This window comes from Mya arenaria, chromosome 11 (assembly GCF_026914265.1).
Source record: "Mya arenaria isolate MELC-2E11 chromosome 11, ASM2691426v1".
NCBI classification, from domain to species: Eukaryota; Metazoa; Mollusca; class Bivalvia; order Myida; family Myidae; genus Mya; species Mya arenaria.
Genome location: NC_069132.1, coordinates 14,923,479 through 14,947,739, shown reverse-complemented (window position 1 = coordinate 14,947,739; position 24,261 = coordinate 14,923,479). Strand labels below are relative to the sequence as shown.

Sequence of the window (24,261 nt, the reverse complement as noted above, 5' to 3'; positions counted from 1 at the left end):
ATTGTCGTCCTAAGATATCCTCTTGTCTAGAAAGTGGTGTATTTCTACAATAAAAAAAGTTTTGTCACTTTTAATATCTCTTTTATTCTCACTTTTTCCACGCGCAAACTATTTTCCATTAGTTTATGCTATACTCCTGTGTATGCCTAATAGCTTTGGAATATCAAACATTTTGGAAAAAAGAAAAATATCTTACCTTCCATTCACTCTTCATATTTTTGAAGTGGGAATATCTTTAAATACAGTGGGATAACCATATATACCCTGTATACCCCTCCGATGTAAACACGTGTTACATCTCTGCAGGATAATGACAAAACCATGTCTTATCTTTTAATGATAACCCCTCCACATTATTACAAAATATCTAAATCTCCGAATGTCCATTTAATCTACAAGAGGTGATGATCCTGTTGTCAAATCAATAATTGAATTAAATTATTTAGTGAGCAAACTATTTTCCTGTATACCAAAACTGCGTCCTTACATCCGCGAGAGTGTTGTGTGTTTAGTTCTCTCATTGTCTTCCATTGTGTCCATGTGATTAGTTTAAATTAACAAAATAATAACATAAAATCCTACAAAATACATCGGTTGTAAAATTTGCTCATAGTATGTATTTAATTCTACCTCGGTGCAGTTTGTTCGCTGCAAGAGGCAGCGGGTGCTATTGGTCAATTAAAATTAGTTATTTGTTTTGGTTTTCATTATCTCTTGACATCTTTAAATATCGCAAATATGGATTTTTATATACTTCATTGACTTTTATAACAGCTCCAATATTTACAACAACAGTAATAAATACAAAAAACACATGGGTCAGACACAAGTTCTTTCCAAGATTAATATCGTCTTGTCCATGACCTTGCATATTTCATTAATAATAGGATCTAGTCACTTAAATTTAATTATAATAAATGTCCTTTTTAGTACAAGTAAAGACAATGCCGGTTTGAGTAAAATAGCATAAACCCAGTGCATTTTGACCCACTGATGATTTCAAAGGAGACGAATTAAATACAGGGGTAAAATTATATGCCGTATATTTCCGTTTATAAGCCTTAATTGTTACTGCTGAAAATTGTATATCCCGGACAAAGGCGCAAGTCGAGAGGATAAAGGTTATGAAAGGAAAACTAGACCTCGCAATAGAACGATTATATTATATATTAAAAACAAACACTTCCTATTTTATAACACGCTCTTTATATAAAAGAAACGAGCATCTATTATTTCGGAATCATTTAGTGCATGTGACATGTATGGACTCATGGTACGGACAGATTTATAATCTGTGTTCACAGAGATTTGTTATGACAAGGTGATTGATAAATGTTACAAATTAATTAGCCACAAGCTGTATCGTAGTGAGATATATTCACCCTGTGTGTTGTTTTATGATTATATTGCCCGTATGAATAAACAAAAGTAATCCATTTACCCAATAGTGCAACCAAAAGCAGGTAATGCTGTAAATGCGCCGTCCTAAATTGGGTATAAAATCCTAAACCACCTGAGATGTGTAAATGAAATCACTAGGGGGTTAAACAGGATTACGTTATCCAAACCTTACGTACGAGTATATCCCATGTTTATTCATTTCAGTAAACTGAGATAGTTAACGTCTAAGGTATAGAAACAAGGACAGGTCTCTACGTTAGAGTTTGTTAAGTATGAAGGCAGTTTCAAAGTCTACGAATGAAAAGTATCAGTGTCAACCATTTTACCAAATAGAAATACACTGAACTAAATACTGAACAGACTGACAAGGCACAGCCCCACACTACAAGAGAAGAATTGAGGAAAATATGTTATACTAAATGCTTAGTTTCATTTGTAAAGATGTTTGCTAAAATATGCTCATACGTGACATTTCTAAAGTGTTCATCTTAAACGATCGTTTTGATTTGCAAGTATATTTCATGATTCTGATTAACAAGCGACTACATGTATACATGTACGTATGTATTGACTTTAAGCATGATTTTGATTAATACAAATCTAATCGAAGTTTACATTTGGCATACTTTTGTTTATACTTCAAAGACTGTCACTCACGCTGTTTTTGATTGTTTGGAATTGCCGATTCAGGGCAACACGTTTATTTTACAGCAACTACGCCATTGTCAATTTAACTCTCTGCCAATGAATATAGAACCATAATTATTAAATGGCTCAATAATTGTATAAAATTATTAACAAAATCGCTTAAAAACGTTTTTAATGCATTTTTTTCCAATTGAGTCCGACTCACTATCAGATCATTAAATAAATAGTACATAATATGTATCGATTCATTATTCCATTTACAAATAAAGCAAGTGTCTTATACATACAATAGGCATCTGACTGAAAGAATAATTTACAAAAGATTATATTTTTTTATTCAATTTGTAACCTAAAACTATATGTTTGCTATTCTTAATTGCTTTTATGTGTTCTGCATATTTTAAAAATATCAAATAAAACAGGTATTCTAGGTAAATTCATTTTACTGACCGTTCCAAGGCGGTACCTAACAATCCTTGATTAATATACCTTGTTTTTTTATATATAGTATGTACTCACTGTGCTGTTTGTGGAGTTTTGTGCTGTTCTTCCATGTTTCTTGTGTGTGTTTTTTTTGTTTTTGTGTTTTATGTCTTTGGCGTTTACCCAGTGCCATTAAACCGGGTTTATGTTTAAACTTTTTGCTACTGAGCTTGTTTCTGTAGTTGTTCACATAGTATATATACATTGAAATTCGTTGTAACAAGATTATGCAACAGCTTTATTATCCTCAATGGACTTATGAACTATGTAGTGCCAAGTGTTTCAGCAAATATGATCTTGTAACCGTCGACCCAAATAACCATAAATGTAAGGCTTCTCATGAGGATGCTTTATATAGAATTGAAATATTTGCTTATTCATCATATCTTTGAGAATTTTGTTTTGGAATATCTAAGTAATTGTGCAATGCCGTTGTTTTACTAGATACGGCCGATCTAAGAGTTTCTTTTCAACCGTTAGGAATGGCTTGTTATAAAATGTTGACATTTGCTCGCCATTTTGTTTATTTTTGTGAGCCTATTAAGAATACAATTTGCGTCTATGTTGCCCGAATTCGAAAGAATATCAAAGTAAAGAATGTTGGAATAAATCAAGTTCTTAAATAGAACACACACACACATATATATATATATATATATATATATATATATATATATATATATATATATATATAATATATATATATATATATATATATATATATATATATATATATATATATATATATATATATATGTATTATTTCTTTTCTAATAGTGTAGTAGCTGGTAGGTGTTTTCGATTGATTAACTGGAAGTTGTTTAAACTGAAACCATATTTACAACAAATGTTTATAGAACATTTTGTATCGGTAAATAGGTAGAGATTTAATTGAATCTAAATTCATATCGAATGAGTTCCAATTTGGTCTAATATTTCTGACGGTATACCGGATATATTATTTAGTTTTCATCAACTGTAAAAATCAGATAAATAAACCATTCTTATGTCAATGTTTAAGAATAATATTCAAAATCTGGCAATTCTTATTTTTTTTTAGACATCATGTAATGTATAGTCTTTATTTTTAAATCGGGTGGTACTCTTTTTTGATCTCGACATTTGAGTTTGGGAAAAGAAAATATCTTGTAAAAGTTATTCTGCCAAAAGACAGTTAGATTTCGTTTATTCTAATTATTTATCAAACTTATTACATTTATACAGTTTCAGTCCAGCTAAGATTTATACATTTATGTTTATAATTTCCAAAGTATACTCCTAGAATTTTAACGTTTCTTGACATTAACGTTTCAGTATTCATAACACTAGTTGCATTTTTTTAGAGTAAATTGATTGATTATATCAAGAACGATTAATATTTCATTGTGATTGTTTGAAAATAGAGTTACGTGATCTGTTAGTTTAGTAGCTTTAAGATGTTTGCCTTGCACTTGCAAACCTTCATAAGTTTCACCTTTTCGTTCTTGAGTTGATGATGATTCAGCTACTAAAATAAAAATTCAATGCAGAAAAAGGACAACCTTGCCGTTAACCCGCTGTAGTCTTAACAAGTCTGTGATATATCCGTAGGTTGCATTAATTGACGTTTTGTTACAGTACAATATATATATAGTAACCTAGATTTTAACAAGTTTCAAATAATTCATTAAGGCCAGATTGGACCAGAAATATTGCAAGAATATAGCATAGTGTCGGTTGCAATTTGAAATAAAAGAATATCATATATAGTGAAGCATTTAGATTTAATCTAGTAACTTATATTTGAACCTCACATTACCCAGCTTCAAACTTATAAAAAATATTTCATCAAGGCAAGATTGGACCAGAAATATTGCAAATATATATAGTGTCTTCAAGGTATTTCTATATTTGACGTAGTTATCTAAATTTGACTCGTGTAACAAAGTTTTAACCAAAGCCAAGATTTCATCGAGAAAAATTCTCATTCTGAAGATTCATGAAGAATAGAATGGTTATAATGCCTCTGTTTGTTCACAGGGTTTATTTAAGAGTTGATCTTAAGTCCTAGTTGTTGACCCAACGTGACGTGTCTACCTAAAGGGGAACATTCTGACCACAGTTTGAACAAAGTTTATCAAAGACAAAATTCTTATTAAGTTTAATAAATATAGGACCAACCATATTTCCTCTAGTATGTTCCTAAGATTTATTCAAAGATTTGACCTAGTGACCTTGTTTTTGACCCCAGACGACCTAGTTTCAAATTGATCTTAGAGTAGATCAAGGAAAACAGCCTGATAAACTTTTAGGACTTTTTGAATATAGAACAAAGTAAAATGTCTCTAGTGTGTTCCAAGCATAAATATCACCGTTTGATTGTTTCTCTAAGATTTGACTTAGTGACGTAGTTTTTGACACCACAAGACATTTCAAATATAGCCAAGATTTAATCAAGGAAAACGTTCTAATCAAGTTTGATCACAAATAATGTCTCTAGTGTTCAGAGTTAGACCTTGTCACCTAGTTTTTGACACCATGTGACCCACATTTGCATCGGTCGATATTTAATGAGGGGGGGGGGCATACTTCCCAAGTTTGAACATCATCTGACCAATCTGTAGCACGATATCATAACCTCTTGAAATGTGCATATTATTAGTAACAAAAAGGTAGATTATCTTTTCATTAGGTCAAAGATTAAAATAACTGTTGTTTTATAAATTGTTGAGTTTTGTTGAGTGTCCGTCGTATGTTAATTTAAACATGATTTGTGTAGAATAATCATATTCAAAACATCAATAGTTCTTATATACAAATGTATAAATGCGATGTAGATGTTTTATGATTTACCAATTGCATTTTGTTTTTGTTTGTTTGTTTTTCTTCATAGAATACCACATTGTAAATATGATGTTGTTACGGTGTAACCCCTATTATGTCATAATTACTATACCTTCTCTAAATAAAAATGTTATTATTATTATTATTATTATTATTATTATTATTATTATTATTATTATTATTATGTGGGTTCCAGATGGATAACAAATGTGACGAACGGATGGACGGAATGACGGACGACGACAAAACGATATCCCCCTTCTGAAACCATCGATTTGGCGGGGGATAACAACACATTACTGGTAAGATTGGATGGCCACGCTTCCAGATTTGCTATATGTATGAAACAAGTGCGGAAGGATTCTTTTATCCTATCACACAATTTTAATTCAATATAAACGCTTAACCTGCAACATTCAAAACATCCAGAAATTCAGTACCAACAGTTTTTCCATTTTAGTATCAGTGACCTTGACCCTTGTCTTATGAAAGGTCAAATTTAACAAAAAAAATATTAGATACCATAGGAGAGTTTGACGACGCCTACCCGCCCGAACAAGTACGTACGTCTTTCTAATAGCCAGGTTTCACTTTGTGACAACCTGATTAATAACAAAGAGGAGCTTCTAATAGCCAGATACAACAATTGATAAAGAATATTTTGGATTCCATGGTGGATATTGGACAGAAAATTACTTAACTTGGTCATGGCTAGATAACCTTTGTTAAGGTCACTAGGTCAAATCTTGAATAACCCTTGTTTAGGCAATATAGGCTGCTTTTTCATCCAATTTTCAAACAAATGTTCTCAGGTGAGCTAAAATGTGAACTTCACCACAGGGGGGTTTCTCTCGATTTTTTTACTTTATATATATTTTCTATTGACAAGGGGTTGAACACCCTTTTTGCATTCCTCAACGAAATGAAGTAAAGAATGTATTACAGTTAAAGTTAGGCTTTTCATTTATAAAATGAGTTATCTTTCAAAAATGAACACATTATTCCATTAAGACACGCGCTCGTAAAAATCCTAAAATATGAATTAACCTTACTAAAATCATCTTGTGTAAAATGCTGTACGAAAATAAATAAACAGCTCAATGAAGAGTCATACGTTTGAACTCCGGCCACTTTATACATTGTGTATGAATGAAATTCACCACTTAAATTGGCGAAGGTCACACAACAAGATTTGTTCGGGATATTTCGGCCATTTTGATTTCTGAATACATCGAACAATTTCATTGGCTGATAACTGTCCACACATAAAATGGCGGCTTTGACAAATTAAAAATACTTTGTGAAAACTCGGTGTATTGTGCTCTTGTTTAAAATGCAAAGATGAGAAATGCGCAAGCAATGTAAACATGTTATGTCATATTAATGATTTACATCGTGTGATATTTTTGTTTGAGTTGAAAGAGGTACTTTTACATAAGTATTTTCGCTTTGCGAACCCGTTTCTGGATTGCGCATTCGGTGTATTCCCTTGTATTTACAGGGTAAAAATGAGAGAAAACCCTGTGTACTTAACCACGGATCGCGGGCATAACATTATAAACTCTAAAACAAAAACACTATATTACGTTGACCAAGGCAATCACTAAACAAGAGGGCCAATATGGCCCTATTTCGCTAACCTAAGTAAAACTTTGTGCTATAGATTTGTTGATAATTTAAGGGCATTGACAGAAACCTGACTAAATTTTGTGATGTTTGGACAAATGCTAAAAAAGTTATTGATAGGACAAGAGCAATTTAGGTAGTTTCTATAATTAAAGCGCAATAACTCTCGGGTAACTACAGCAATTTTGCTAATAATCAAACACGTTCATACACATTCTGACCAAATTTGGTCATGATTGGACAAAGGGTTCAAAAGTAATTGATCGAACTACATACTAGATGGTGCCTTATGCCGATTCTTTTAATTTAGTTGTGTGTAACCTTGGCTATTCAGCGATGTTTTTTGGAGTTTCTGGTAAAATCATACCACGAGGCTTTCGGTTTACTTTCTACCGAAAATTCTTGTCTTCTTTGGCCTTAGATGCTTGGACGATCACAACAATGTATGTATTGTAAACTCCCTGACTGGTGTTATAAATGTATTGGTTCATTTGTCCTTATATTTTGTATAATCGTTATTTTTCTGTCGAGCGCATTCGTCCTCAAAACTTTCGTATTATTAGAACATGTTTATTTGTTAGATTTAATCTCTTGAGTGATATGGATTGAAATTAAGACGTTATATCTTCATTGAGATGTTAAGTATATATTTTCCTTGACACTTCTAGAAAGTTCGCATAAACATTCGCAAAACTATATGTAATTTTGTGTTGACATTCTAGTGACACAGTCTATTTGTATATTTACAGTTTTTACCACACGAACAAACGCACGTACATGTGTACACCAAGACTGAAATAAACGAAGTTAATCCACCTCTCGTTCTATATTTTCCTGCCCTTCCATACACCATAGGTGGAACTATTATATGTCCGGGTTTTTCAAACAGGCGTGTAAAATTATGACAAATATGTATTTGTTTAAAAAGATACAAAGGGCAATAACTCTTACCATATTTGGGTTGGACTTATATAACTCGTCACAAAAAATCACAATTTACTGTAAATAAGTTCATAAAGTTTGAAGTTGGTACATTCAATGATTTTAAAACAATAAAATAACGATAAAAAAACAGATGACCCATATCCAAACTTAACTTAAAACAACTTTTCTGACAAATTTCCAGGATATTTGGGCTGAAAATGTTACCTTTATAGTGTTTACAAGGTTTTTGCATATTTGGGCTCTGTGACCTAGTTTTCGACCCCAGATGAACCATATTCGAACTTGAGCTAGAAATCATCGAAACAACCCATCTGACGAATTTCTAGGATATTTGGGTAGTAATTATTACCTCTAGAGTTTTTATAAGTTTTTTTCCATATTTGGACTCTGTGACCTAGCTTTTGATTCCAGATTACCCATATTCGAACTCGTCCGAGTAATTACTGGGACAAACATCCTGACCAATTTTCGTGACAATTGAGGCAAATATGTGACCACTAGAGTGTTAACAAACTAAGTGTGGACGGACGACGAACGACAGCCGACAGACGACGGAATTCATCGATCCTAATAGCTCACCCTCAGCCTACGGCCAAGGTGAGCTTAAAAGTTAGAACAGGATGTGGAACTAGTTGAACATGTGAGCAGCTCAAAACATATACATGTACCAAGTTATATGTGAATATCAATGCAGGTTATGGGAAACATAACACTTTTCACAAAGTCACCTAAGCTGTGACAATAAAGTGGCATTTTTTCGCCGACAGAATTTTACCACTTATGGCAACGCTTTTTATAAAATGAAATTGATGAAAATAGCAGCGATGAAGAGTTTCATCCCCCACTGCCAAAAAAAGCTGCATTTGCGAGCCCTCCGTCTGTTAGACTGAATATTCCGTCTACACCTAAGTCACATTCTAGGTGTTTCATTTGCAAAAGACCTGGGCCGAAACTGATAGTTGTGCCTTCGGAGGCCAGGGGCAATGATTACGAACAGTCTCAAGTCCAAGTCTAGACTCAGACTCAGAAAGGCATTTTTATAAAGGAACAAAAAATCATATTTATTTCATTTATTTTACAAAAATGTATGTTAATAAAGGTAAAACATTCAAATATTAATATATTTCAGTATATTTTACCATCAATACTCTGATAGAAGGAAAATTGCAATGAAATGAAGTTTTGCCATATTGATTCTTGAGTCTGAACTCAGACTTGAGACTGTTTGTAATCACCGCCCCAGATTTGCAGCCTTTGTTCAGCGTTATGCCATTATCAAGAGCGGAACTAGATGCTGTCCAGTTCACATGAACGACTCCTTGATAAAGGATGAAGCACTTAAATCAGTCAAAGCAGCAGAATCTGCATATGTCAACCGAGCTACTGTTCTAGAACTCTTGGATAAATTAAGAGAATCTTGTAAAAAGTCTAACAGACGCTTTGACTTCACCACGCTCAACAACGAGGAGTATGTTGATCTCACGGGACTAACCAAGGCTGCCTTCGAAGATATCGCTATTGTATTGAAGGACACATCCGCAATAACCCGGTCAGAGATGTCCACACGACTGTTGGCATTTTTTTCTTTAAATTCAAATCAGGTCTTTCTAACACAATTCTTTCCATCATATTTGGCATTTCTAAATCGAGCATACGCCGAGCGATCACTTCAACAAGACAAACTCTGACAGAACATTTTGTACCCCACAACTTTGGATTAAACCATATCTCAAGGCAAGAAGTGATAGATAAACACACACGCCAACTCGCCCACTCATTGTTTGTTAGCGACTCTGGAGATAGCTCACGTCTTATTTTAGTGTTAGACGGAACCTACATTTATATCCAGAAGAGTCAGAATCACCACTTTCAACGCAGGTCTTACAGCATGCACAAGGGGAGGCCACTTGTCAAGCCAATGGTGATTGTATCCACAACCGGATATTACATGACAGTTGTTGGCCCTTACCTGTCTGATGGAAAGAACAACGACGCAATTCGACCTGGCGACATATTTGTGGTGGACAGAGGCTTTAGAGATTCCCTACATCTACTAGAGGTAATACGGCGTTTTCTTTGCTCGTTGTTATCATGTTACCATCTTGTGAAGACATGTAGTGCATCAACGAGTCATATTCTTAAACGATGGATAATAAGAGATACAGGAAGATTTTCTTCGAAATATCAATGTTATTTTAAGATATTTGCATGATGTATAGTATATATTTTTTTCAGGATCTTGGAATACAACCCAAGATGCCTTCATTTCTACCAAGAGGTGCGAAACAGTTTGAAGCCGAGGTCGCCAACACAAGCAGGCTAGTCACAAAGGTATTATTTTTCTTAAACTTTGAAATATATCATTTAATGATTGAAATTCATGCGATCTTGAATGCTTCGCTCAAAATGGCAATTCCCGTGAAGCGTATTGTGTATGAATTCATAACATAATGAGTAATTCTATGAGTTAAAGTATGCAAATATATAGGCATCATAAATGATAAATAAATACACAAAAATAACGTTCATTATATGCGCAACCATGTTCTTTAATTAACCACTTCTGTCACAGTCTTGCTGTCTGAGTTATACTACACTCGGGGTATTTTAATTGTTCAAAATGTATTGATGACATTCAGATCAGATGGGTGGTGGAGTCTGCAAACGCCCGCCTCAAGCGATGGAAGTACTTGGACAGAGTCTTACCAAACAGCCAGGTTCCATTTATTGGCGACTATGTCAAAATAATATGTGCAGTATGTAATAAGTATTTGCCACCACTGTCGTCTTCAACCGATGACGATGAGCGCCAAGCACAACAAATGCTACAGTTGGTTATACAAGGGAACTCTCTTCAAGCAGAAATTGCGGAGGGAAACCTTGAGAAAAGTAGAGCCGTGTGGATACCGATTGACGACACCGAGTTAGAAAGCTTTCCGCGTCTGACTGAGGACATACTACGCACACTTACATGCGGTGTATATCAACTAAAACTGTGTCCTGGTTATATCCAGGAGCACCTTGAGGGCGACGAGGACATCCGTGTCCACAAGGAAAATAGTGGACTTATTCGTGTTCGTCTTCAAAGTCGCCACGTATCAGCCAAGCAATACATCCTTTGGTTGAAATTCAACACTGTCGAAATTCTTGGGTGTAATTGTAAATGCCGATCTGGGTCAAGGGTAGTAGGGATGTGCGCGCATTGTGCAGCAGTCATGTGGTACCTTGGCTATGCAAGGTACCGTTTCGTAGGTAACGTAGGCGTCCGTGACTGGTGTGATTACCTTGATGACACCAGTGTTGTTCCCCCGACGATAGACAGTTCGGACTCTGACAGCGATTGAAGAGTTTATCTATATGGACTCGTATTGTTCACGGAAGGTTATTTCAATCGTTTAAAATGTCACATTAATTATAGAAAATGATACGGCATGCTTTGGTACTTGGTAGATTTTACTGCCTATTGCGATATTTCCTATTATTGTACCATATATATTTTATTTGCAGTTTCACATTTAATACATACCAAGACGTATTTCATAATTCCTATGACAGTAGCGTTAAATTCGGTCCAAATATCAACCTACTTGTTTCAAAACCCTCAAAAATAATCACACTATATGTAATATGGTTACCATAGTAACCACCATAAAACTGTTTTGATAATAACTGGAGATCAATATCAGAGCATCAGCAGTAATAACTTACATTAAATTTCATAACAAACAATGTTTCTACATAAAATATCATATATATGTTAGGCATAGTAAGAAAAATACGATTTATTGGCGCGTTTCCATGGTTACATTTTTATTCTTCATTTGAATAACATACAAAATGTCCTTATAATTAACAGGTTCATTTGTGTTCTAGTAACGCTAAAAGAATCCACAAAATCGCCATCAGTGTTTAATATTTTGTGAATTATACAAGATTATTGAAAAAATACCCATTGAATGAATTGTTGCCATAGCAACCAAAATAATGATCAAATAGCACAACACAATTTCATTTTGTAAATGCTTTTGGTTGTTCTTTCAAAACAAGAAACAGTTAAACATCACAAAGACGGGGCCATTTTCGCCCATTTGTGAATCAAGCCCTTTAACTTAGTTTTTGTCTTCGATTTTTAGTAGATCGCGATGTTGATGATGGGGTTTGGGGTACCCCACCCCCCGAAAAACTCATCGGATTTACACGATTTAGAAAAATGACCCCCGAGAAGACCGAAAATACGGAATTCCGTATTAATACGGAAAACTTTCACCCATGTTTCTATGCAAAGAGATGTTATAATTGATATTTATTGTAGTGTGCTGTTCTATCGTTTACACATTAACAGTGTCTGTTTGATTCTGGGTATCGATCTTTCAACTCATGTTTAAGTAAATTATATAGTTCTTTGTTTCTTCTGTTTTCCTCGTCCTTAGCGCTGTGAAATCCCGACTTCTCTTTAAAACCCTGATGGACAACGAACGCGTTGTTGAAGACAGCAAACTGGAAGCCAGCAAGATGCATCTCGCATACCTGTGGAAGATGTGATCAAAATGAACTCCATGTATTACCTAGAGATTGATGTATTCAGTACAACACAAAATTGTATCAACATAAATTATAGTCTGTTTATGTAACATTCCTGAACTACCCAACAAAATATAAGAAACTTGAAGAACTTGCATATACATTTAGCTGTGCAAAATTGTTAATTATGTAATACTTTAATGTTTTAATAATGCTACATGCACTACCTGGCTAATCCTGTTGAAACCATACTGCTTGAAGCGTCCATCGTATGGCAGTAATCCTTCCTTAAGGGCAATATAGAATGGTTCCCATATACCATCCCACTCTACCTGATATGCTATATCCAGGAAACTCACGGCAGGTACCTGCCTCCAAAGTTCATAGTCTGTTTGAAGTTGACATTTTTCACAAGCTGTAGCATAAAATGGTCGCACTGAACCAGAGCTCCACCGACTTAAAAGAGATTTTTTGGTGAAATTTACATTGTCTGAGTTTGTTTCAAAGGATGGTAATACATACACAATTCGTTCTTGGCTGCCGCTCTTTGATCGTGTCCTTCTTTTAACAAACTGTTGGAACTGAGAATACAAGTCCAGGGAAGGAATGAGATCAATATCTATTACCAACACATACGCTGATACAGAATTGGTTATTGCTATGTTTCTTAAAACATTATGTGGATATGGAATGTTGCTAGCATAGTTGAGATTCTCTTCATATGCAGAGTGTTTTATATGATTATCACAGCGTAACTCTACATGCAGCAAGGAAGACAGATTCTGTGGTGGATTTGATATCGGATAAACTATATGAAATGTCACCATCCTTGCAATATTGGTAAAGCATGAATGGTAGTACACAATGGTATACAAGTCATGTGCGGCTTTGAAACCATGTGTAAAGACGGTCACTGAAACAGGCCCGGTCCACACAGATGTAAGATCTTGAAGATTGTGAAGATGATTAGCAGTGGTCTGAGTACATATAGTTAAATTACTTGCGCTCGCCTTATCACCTGCTGGAACAATGAGGTTAGGTAACAACATGTAAGTTCCACTTGAATCCATCGTATGTGCATTCTGAATTTTAGTCTTGTACATAAGCAAATCTTCTAGCAGTTTCTTCTTTGAACGCTGTAATATCACAGAATTCTCCTCCATTGCCTTGCTTTTGTAGCCAGTCTCATGTGGTGTATTCAAAACAGGAACAAGTAGCACAGTAAGTCCTTGCAAACAAAGCAGAAGAATAACAAGAATCCCGATTGTTGTGTTGTACTTGTTCCATACTAGACCTTTTAGCATTGTTTCCGGGATTGTACCACACTCCTTGACTGAAAACATAAAACAATATTTAACAGTTACATTCATGGTAGATAGTAAGACTACAGAAACAACTAAATACCTAACATTTTAAAAGTATAGCCATCATAGGAGTGTTGACTTCCCCCTGAACGCCGCCTTTTATAATAAAATATATTTTTTTTTTAAGGAAAGTGATTCTTATTTGCTAAACACTTGGAAGAATGTCGCTCTCCACTAATTCCTAAAGTTGAAAAAATACAAAGGGGCACATTACTCTTACACGGGTTGGTCAGTGTCTGATAAAAGAAGCACTTTTAAACTTCATGGTTATAATGTTTATCAAGTATCAGATTGATATCAATAAAACTGTTGAAGAAGTTCGCTCCACACTGTTAGTATATAGCCAAAAGAGAGATAACAATCAAATTCAATGGCATTTACCTCTATATAAATATACTAGGCAATACTTCCATGTTGATGAAATGTGTATCAAGTACCACAGTGAAATCTCCAAAACTGTGGAAGTTAATTTGCTCCACAAAGTTCAGTATAGCAAAAAGTGTAAAAAACATATTCATTTCAAAGGCTTGTACCGGTATCTCTAAGATGACCATCCGGTCAAAGGTCATGCACGTACGTACATCATTGTAGTAATGTGCAATAAGTACCAGCGTGCAGTCTCAGAAACTGGAAGGAGTTCGTGCAACAAACTTCAATATAGCCAAAAGTGTAAAAGTACACCTTTAAATATGTGGAAGTTGTTTTCTACAGACATTTGGCAACAGACCTCATACAGGAATGACCATCGGACTATCCATAAACTGCTCTTCAAACTTCAGTATGTGCTGCAGGGGTATTCTAATGACTCAGTTGAAACGCACTGATCAAAGCATTTACTCATTGTGACAAAAAATACTGCTGAACTAAAAGCCTGATGAAAAATCCAAATAGAGAAGTTCTTGGTGAAATGGGATACATAGTATACTATTTTACCAATATTCACCATTCTCCCTCATGCTTGTCACTTTTATCATACAAATGTATTATAATATAATCATTCCATGAAAAACAGTAAAAGTAGCACGAGTCGCAAAGTGGTCAACATCATCGAAACACATGCCTACTTACCGTGTATGTCAATTCAATTAAGTCATCCCCAGAACAGTTGTAAAAGTTGTTATTAAGAGTAACAAGATTGCGCTAAGGTTGATTGTCAAATTAAAAAAGATTCATCAAGAGCAGGGTTTGCGAAAATGGCTGAACATTTGACATTCAAACATAGGCATAAAATACATCCGCGACTTTTGATTTTAATGCGCTGAGCGACATTGATCTTAATCAGGTATAGGAGAAGTCGTACCAACACGAACTCGTACCACTATGAACTAAATTAGGAGATGTTGTCCAATATATACATTCTACTGAGACACTACTAAAATGCGGTCTTTATAGCGGACGATATAGAAAGCGTTGAATAGTGAGGACAACATAAACAAAGAACGGTTTTGAAAACTGCGGCCAATAAAGACAAAGAAGGAAATCTAATACTTGTGTTTTCCTTGATTCGCGTAATCTGAATGATGCAAATTTAAATGTTTTTATTAGAATTGATGTAAACATGTTATAAGAGCTTTTATTTGTTTATTATTAATATTTATATTATCAAAAAATCGGCTTTTTATGGCAAAAATAAGATAATTTTGGCAAAAAAAGCACATAGTAAGTAGTATTATTGTATTTATTAAAATTAATATAAAATATATTGTAAAAGCGCTTAGTTGTAGATGAATAACTTTTCTAATCATTAGTAATAGAAAGTATCCATCTACATCCAGGCCACAACAAGTGGAGGCGACCTTGCAATAGCCCGTGTGTTGTTGAATACATGAATTAGTAAGTTCGTAAATAATGAATGAAAGAATCGAAAAATAAAAAAGGATATAAGTAAATATATCAGTAAATAAATAAGTTAAAAAATATGTTTCATTAGTGCGGACGATATAGAAATAGAACAAATCCGGCAATATATCATCGATTGAAATACTGCGGACGACATAGATATAGAACAAATCTCAACGTATCCTTTATTGGAATACTGCGGACGATATAGATATAGAACAAATCTCAACCTAGCATTTATTGGAATATTGCGGACGATATAGATATAGAACAAATCTCAACCTAGCATTTATTGGAATACTGCGGACGATATAGATATAGAACAAATCTCAACGTATCCTTTATTGGAATACTGCGGACGATAGAGAAATAGAACAAATCTCAACCTAGCATTTATTGGAATATTGCGGACGATATAGATATAGAACAAATCTCAACCTAGCATTTATTGGAATACTGCGGACGATATAGATATAGAACAAATCTCAACCTAGCATTTATTGGAATACTGCGGACGATATAGATATAGAACAAATCTCAACGTATCCTTTATTGGAATACTGCGGACGATATAGATATAGAACAAATCTCAACGTATCCTTTATTGGAATATTGCGGACGATAGAGAAATAGAACAAATCTCAACCTAGCATTTATTGGAATATTGCGGACGATATAGATATAGAACAAATCTCAACGTATCCTTTATTGGAATATTGCGGACGATATAGATATAGAACAAATCTCAACGTATCCTTTATTGGAATATTGCGGACGATAGAGAAATAGAACAAATCTCAACCTAGCATTTATTGGAATACTGCGGACGATATAGATATAGAACAAATCTCAACGTATCATTTATTGGAATACTGCGGACGATATAGAGGTAGAATAAATCTCATAAAACTTTAATGTTGGTCATTTATACCTAATGCATCTTCTAATTGTGCGGACGATACAGAATTGGAACAAATCTCATTACCTCAATAGTGCGGACTACATAGAAATAGAACAAAACTTAACAATACATCTGTTTGAATAGTGCGGACGACATAGAAATAGAACAAAACTTAACAATACATCTGTTTGAATAGTGCGGACGATATAGAAATAGAACAAATCTCGATATATTATCTATCGGAATACTGCGGACGACATAGAAGTAGAACAAAACTTAACAATACATCTGTTTGAATAGTGCGGACGTTATAGAAATAGAACAAATCTCAACATATCATTTTTTGGAATACTGCGGACGATATAGAAGTTGAATAAATCTCATAAAACTTTAGTCTTGGTCATGTATTCCTAATACATATGTTTTAATAGTGCGGACGATATAGAAGTTGAATAAATCTCATAAAACTTTAGTCTTGGTCATGTATTCCTAATACATATGTTTCAATAGTGCGGACGATATAGAAGTTAAATAAATCTCATAAAACTTTAGTCTTGGTCATGTATTCCTAATACATATGTTTTAATAGTGCGGACGATATAGAAGTTGAATAAATCTCATAAAACTTTAATGTAAATCCTTTTACTCAGTTTGTTGTAAAACATATCTTATCCATATCTTCGGCAATGTTTAATTAGTATCATGTGCTTCTCAAGATGTGGTATGACTTCGGAGGGAAAGGACTTGAGTTGGTAGGACTTCTCTTTTTGTCATTTGCACCTATATTTGAATGTCGAGTTTTGTACATTGAGCGAATTTCACATAGCTAGTTTTAATAAAGATAATTTTTAAAGCATTTTGTATATTTTACAAATTCATTCTATGCTACATTATAACTCAAGTAACTAGATGTATTTACATCTGGCAGCTGCTAGCAACATCTGTTTCTATACGGTATTGTTAGTCAAGACTCTTCTCCTTACTTTCCTTGCTTCGGTAGTCATAGCTGTCACCTGGAAATACGTTCAAATTGATTATGTACCTTTTCCCAGCGTGTTTCCTATTTGCTTGTCTTTGTATTATTATGACTAATTCTACTAGTAGCGTTTGGCTCCAGGCTTACATTCATGTTCAAAAAAAATTGAATGGTCAGGACAAGTGCATATTAGGTCAGGACAAGTATTGTTTTTGTCTACTTGCCCGAATGTCGAAACCCTGGCAATATAAAGGGAATTAATTGTGCTATTCTTAAAATTTGACTCTAAAACACAGTCAACTCTTTTGTGCTTAGTGAAAATAATTGCGTATGGATATGCGATAGCACGTGGTTGTCATTGATATGTGCGCAGTGATCCAGTTAATGTTAATAGTCAAATCGGTCTTATCGGTCTTTTTAAATAGTTCTAAGGAAAATGAAGCATTATTTCTTGAATGTTGCATGAAAACTGTTTTATGGTGACATTTGAAGCAAGAAATAATTAATTAGCGTTCTAAATATTACCATAAGACAAGATTTCCTTGATGCTACTAACGACAGTCTTCAACAAGGGAGGTAATTACAATGTGGTGACCATTAAGAAGAGTTCCATACGGGCATTTTATCTTCGCCCGTGGGCAAGATAAGAATATCTAGCATGGTAAAATTATTGGATCTACTTATCTGAGGTGGGAGAAAAAAGAATCTTAATTTAAAGTTGGGTACATGAGAACAAGAAGCATTATATCAATGAGCTATATTTTGGACATGTAAATATGATTTCATACAGTGTTTTGAGCAAGTTCCACTGCTTAGTATATATACAAATTGAATAGTAAGGTAGTACCAGTGCTAGTCTAAAATAATAGATGTTGTATTTAGGGTTCTTCTTATCCCTATCTCTCATTTGGGAGATACTAAGACTGTTGTAATAGTTAAATGTTTTCCTTGTTCTACTTTAAAAAATTTTAACCAATAATGTTACATATCCACATATGATGCCTTTATAAATGAACACACTTAAATATTTATGTCAATGTTTTGGAAAAGTAGTTTTCACTTCTTTCTGCTTGACTTTGTAAATAAGCAATATCAATGTGAACAAGTTACATTGCTGGACAAGATAGACCGAACGAGAATGTGAAACATAATATATATTTGTCTGTATTTAAGTCTAGTCCTAATTAAGATCTAAAGTAATTTTGATACCGGAGGACCAGGAAAAAGAAAATATTGTAAATTGTGAACTGTGAACTATGCTCTTCATGTACTAGTATAAATTGTTAAGTTTAGACCTATGGAATAAAAACAAGAGCCGCCGTAAGACAGCGCACTCGACTATGCCGCTTTGACTAAGAATACAATAACCATGTAATAATACCAAGTTTGGTCTCTTTATGTCAAACCCAACTAAAATTATTCGATACATAAGGTGACTTTGATGCTGCCCTCCCACCAGCCCGCCCAAACAATGACGCAAGTCATTCAAATAACTTGATTTCCCGTTATGAAAATGTGGTTAAGAATATACAAATATGACTTTCAAAGGAAATTAAATAAAAAAAAAAAATAAAAAAAAATAAAAAAATCAAGGGCCATAATTTGTATTTAGGCTTAAAATGGAGTTACGTTTCTTGTAGTAAGATGATCATAAATAATTTTGAATTTTATTAAGTGCATTTAATGAACGGTATAGAAGTTTTTTTTATTAAAATCCCAACTTGCCGTTAACTTTTACTTGCCTAAAACTTTAACCTAAGTCAATCAGGGGCCGTAACTTGTATTAAGGATATGGAGTTATGTAACCTCATTGTGTGATGGTCCTGAACAGTTGTGTGAAGTATTAAGTCAATTGAATGAAGGGTATAGAAGTTATTGAACAATATCCCAACCTGCCCTAAAACTTTAACCTAAGTTCCATAGTCAATCTGGGGCCATAATTTGTATACAAGATAATATGGAGTTATCTAATCTCATTATGTGATGGCTCTGAACATCTGTGTGAAGTATTAAGTCAATTGAATGAATGGTATTGGAGTTTTAAGTGAAAATCCCAACTTGCCCTAAAACTTTAACCTACCCTAAAACTTTAACCTAAGTCAATCAGGGGCCATAACTTGTATTTAGGATAATATGGAGTTATGTAACCTCATTGTTTGATGGTCCTGAACAACTGTGTGAAGTATTAAGTCAATTAAACAAAGGATATAGAAGTTATTAATAAATATTCCAACTTGCCCTAAAACTTTAACCTAAGTTCCATAGTCAATCAGGGGCCACTATATGTGTAATGAATAATATGGAGTTATCTAACCTCATCATGTGATGGCCCTGAACAACTGTGTGAAGTATTAAGTCAATTGAATGTAGGGTATTGGACTTATAAGTGAAAATCCCAACTTGCCCTAAAACTTTAACTGGACGCCGACGGCGACGCTGGGGCGAGTAGTATAGCCCACCTATTAGTCGAGCTAAAAATACACCTTGAACTCAAACTTGAAATTTACGTTGGATATTGACGTTTCGTGCGCGGAACTAATATTAAATAACATATGATGGCAATATTTCTTGTTAATATATTATTTTACAGATGTCATATGCTTTAATCTGGAATTCCTTTCTGAATAACTATTCAATAGAGCAGGGTGCTAGTGTTCTGGCTATCGTAGTTCAAGCCCCGCATCGGGCGCATTTTTCCTCACAGGTTTACTTTTATTATTTGGACTAGTACCTGTGCATGCACATTTATGATTTATGAGCAAATAGTCTAAAATAATAGATGTTTAAAACTTAATTCTTCTAATCACTTAACGAAGGATTTTCAATATCAAAAATCGGAACAAAACCCTACCTCGTACAAATAGTTGGACTTATGAACCAAATGCCTATTCAATGACCGAATCAGTCATCCGAATAACTATACCAATTCATTTTTTACTTATATTACGTGAAAAACATAATTCAAATATTAAACCATGCCGTGGTTATAAAAAAATAGTTGCTTACTATTACTGGTTCGTACAATTGCAATTAATTAATTTTGACGGATGTACTTCAGTTTTTCCTGCTTGCATCTGAATCTGACAGCTGCAGCAGACAACACTTTTGAAGATAGTAGTTCATGAATTGCCTCCCTTACCAAACGAAAAAGGATGAACAAAATTGAAGTTTATATAAATATATAACTGTTTGATTTTAACGTTTAAAATTGAACCATTATTATTTGTACAAACATTATGGTTGGCCTCAAACATGTATTGCAATGTAAAGTTATTCAAATGAACGCATTATTAATGTTTTATCAGCTCCCAGTTTTATATATATTTATTAGAAAACATATTAGATGATAATCAGACAAATATCATTGGTGTATTAAATCTTTATTTCAAGACAAAAAACGATCGATGTATTGAATGCAGCAGAGTTAGAGCAGTGCTGAGAAATAGGGAATATCGACGGAAAGAAGCTGAATCTTCAATAAGGAAACCATTTACACATTCTAACTATAAACATTAAAATATGGACAAAACACAGTAAATCCTAAAATTAAATGAACAGAAAAATGAAATAAAAAGCCTCCAGTCAGAAGTCAACAAGTTAAAAAGACAGCTAACAAAAAACACCTTAAGTGAGGTTGAGTCATAATTTGAACTTTGTGATCTGATGGCAACTTGTGAAACAAAAGTAAAATCAGCAAACCCAGATGAAAATTCATTCATAGATTATTCTGGTGATGATGATGATACAATGTATATGTTGAAGGTGGTAACCGTGATATTTATTGTATACAGTTTTTTACTTGTTAAATACCTTTTTATATATTTTTTTAAATGTGAACTTTGAACGGAAATGGCTGCTGCTGATGATGATGATGATGATGATGATGATGATGATGATGATGATAATGATGATGATGATGATGATGATGATGATGATGATGATCATATATGTTGAAGGTGGTAACCATGATATTTGTTGTATACAGTTTTGTTACTTGTTAACTGCTTTTTTGATATATTTGTTTAAATGGGAACTTTGAACGGAAATGGCTGATGATGATGTTGATGATAGTGATGATGTCGATGATAGTGATGAAAGTGATGTTGATGATGTCGATGACGATGACGATGATGATGATGATGCTGATGATGATGATGATTGTTGGAGGTGGTGACCATGATATTTGTTGTAACTTGTATACAGTTTTTTACTTGTTAAATGCTTTTGCCTTTTCCAACAATTAAATTTTTAAATCTTGAAATGTTTGTTATTTGTTTAAATGGGAACTCTGAATGGTAATGGCTGATGGTGATGATGATGATGATGATTAATAAGATGGATACAATGATTTGATTTTATTAATTGAATGACGAAGGTGCTGCTGATGACCCTATTGATTATATCGACGATGATGACGATGATGATGACGACGATGATGATGATGATGATGATGATGATGATGATGATGATGATGATGATGATGATGATGATGACGACGACGACGATGATGATGATGATGATGACGACGACGACGATGATGATGATGATGATTCACTGAAGAGTGTTTGACCCTTGATATATTGAAAATGTCTAAACGTAGATCACACAAACTCTTTAGTATGTGGACTCAATCTAGTTGCAAACTTTAATAGTAAAAATAGACATTTATTCATGATCAAATACCTTTTGTTGTGTCCATGTGTTGTTTATTTACATGACCCCTAAAACCGGCAATGGTTTTCAAACTTTAGCACAATGTGGGCAAATATACATGTAACCGGTCTGAAGAACGGTCTTAGTTTTAGGCACTGTTTCGGAAGCAAAATCATTTTTATTTGCCAATATCAAGGGCATTAAATTGAAACAAATTGATACGCCTTTTTTTTAAAAAAAGCGGGTTTAAATGACATCGACCGAATATATACATGTAGGAAAACATGTTGAGCGTTATAATTAAAATTTACTCAAATGCGCGGTACTTTCATTTGAGTTGATAATAGTCCAATGGAACCGATTAAAAATCAGTTATTAATTTAAATAAAATCTATAACGAACAAGGCATAACTGTAAGGCTGATTATAGGAATCTCCGTTTGAAGACGAACTTGCTTTAAAAGGACGACTATTTAATATCTAAATAATGATCGATACATCAATTATCCTAATTAAATATCAATTTCATTTGGTACATATAAAGTCCTGATTAATACTTCGATAATTAGAGAAAATAAAATAACGACAAACTACAAACATATTACTTGCGACATGTCGGTGAAAAAAAAAAATTATCAGCAGAGCTGGCGGAAATAACCGAAGATCGCCGTTAATCACCGATCGGAGATTCGGCGGAATATTCCGATATTTGCCGAGCGCGCGCTAAGGATTGTGGGTAAATTATTATTTCTTATCGTTTCACCGATATCGGGCAGTTGCCAATCCATGGTTTATAGGTCCGTGATATTTATATCTTTATGAATATACTCTTCGAAAATGTTGCCATATTGTCGATTCAATTGTAAATGAAAGTGATTAAACTCTGAAATTCTGTCTTAATTAAGTATTTTAAAACAGAGTTTCTCCACAAATAGCATTTGGTTGTACAATGAACTTGAATCATTCATCAAATAAATTATGATATAAACAATGAGAAAAACAATGTTACTGTTCATTGGCACCATGACCAATTCACTGGCACCACATCCATTGGCACCAACACCCATTCAGTGGCACCACAACCCATTCATTGGCACCACAACCTATTCATTGGCAGACCAACCCATTCATTGGCACCACAACCTATACATTGGCACACCAACCCATTCAATTGCACCACAACCCATTCATTATCACCATAACCCATTCATTGGCACCACAACCCATTCTTTAGCACCACAACCCTTTCACTGGCATCACAACCATTCACTGGCACCACAACCCATTCACTGGCATCACAACCATTCACTGGCATCACAACCCATTCACTGGTACCACAACCCATTCATTGGCACCACAACCCATTCAATTGCACCACAACCCATTCATTGGCACCATAACCCATTCATTAGCACCACAACCCATTCACTGGCATCACAACCATTCACTGGCATCACAACCCATTCACTGGCATCACAACCCATTCACTGACACCACAACCATTCACTGGTACCACAACCCATTCACTGGCATTACAACCATTCACTGGCACCACAACCCATTCACTGGCATCACAACCATTCACTGGCATCACAACCCATTCACTGGCATCACAACCATTCACTGGCATCACAACCCATTCACTGGCTTCACAACCATTCACTGACATCACAACCCATTCACTGGTACCACAACCCATTCATTGGCACCACAACCCATTCATTGGCACCACAACCCATTCATTGGCATCACAGCCCATTCATTGGCACCATAACCCATTCATTGGCACCATAACCCATTCATTGGCACCACAACCCATTCTTTAGCACCACAACCCATTCACTGGCATCACAACTCATTCACTGGCATCACAACCATTCACTGGCACCACAACCATTCACTGGCACCACAACCCATTCATTGGCACCACAACCATTCACTGGCACCACAACCCATTCACTGGCATCACAACCATTCACTGGCACCACAACCATTTACTGGTACCACAACCCATTCATTATCACCACAACCCATTCATTGGCACCAGAACCCATTCAATTGCACCAGAACCCATTCATTGGC

At 34.5% G+C, this 24,261-nt stretch overlaps 1 protein-coding gene across 3 annotated transcripts; it reads right to left on the bottom strand.

Moving 5' to 3' along the window:
- Positions 1-11,716: 11,716 nt before the first annotated feature.
- On the bottom strand, positions 11,717-20,635 carry LOC128209024 (beta-1,4-glucuronyltransferase 1-like). 3 transcript variants are annotated; one of them, XM_052912820.1, is made up of 4 exons: positions 20,534-20,635; positions 17,471-17,564; positions 12,675-13,780; positions 11,717-12,453 (listed from the first exon to the last, which is right to left on the bottom strand). In XM_052912820.1, the coding sequence occupies exons 2-4, from the start codon at positions 17,490-17,492 to the stop codon at positions 12,262-12,264; spliced, it is 1,320 nt and encodes a 439-aa protein (XP_052768780.1). In that variant the 5' UTR covers positions 17,493-17,564; positions 20,534-20,635; the 3' UTR covers positions 11,717-12,261. The 3 variants fall into 3 exon arrangements, with proteins under 3 accessions (XP_052768780.1, XP_052768782.1, XP_052768781.1); XM_052912822.1 differs by having other exon boundaries at positions 20,550-20,617; XM_052912821.1 differs by lacking the exon at positions 20,534-20,635 and adding an exon at positions 20,379-20,522.
- Positions 20,636-24,261: the final 3,626 nt, after the last annotated feature.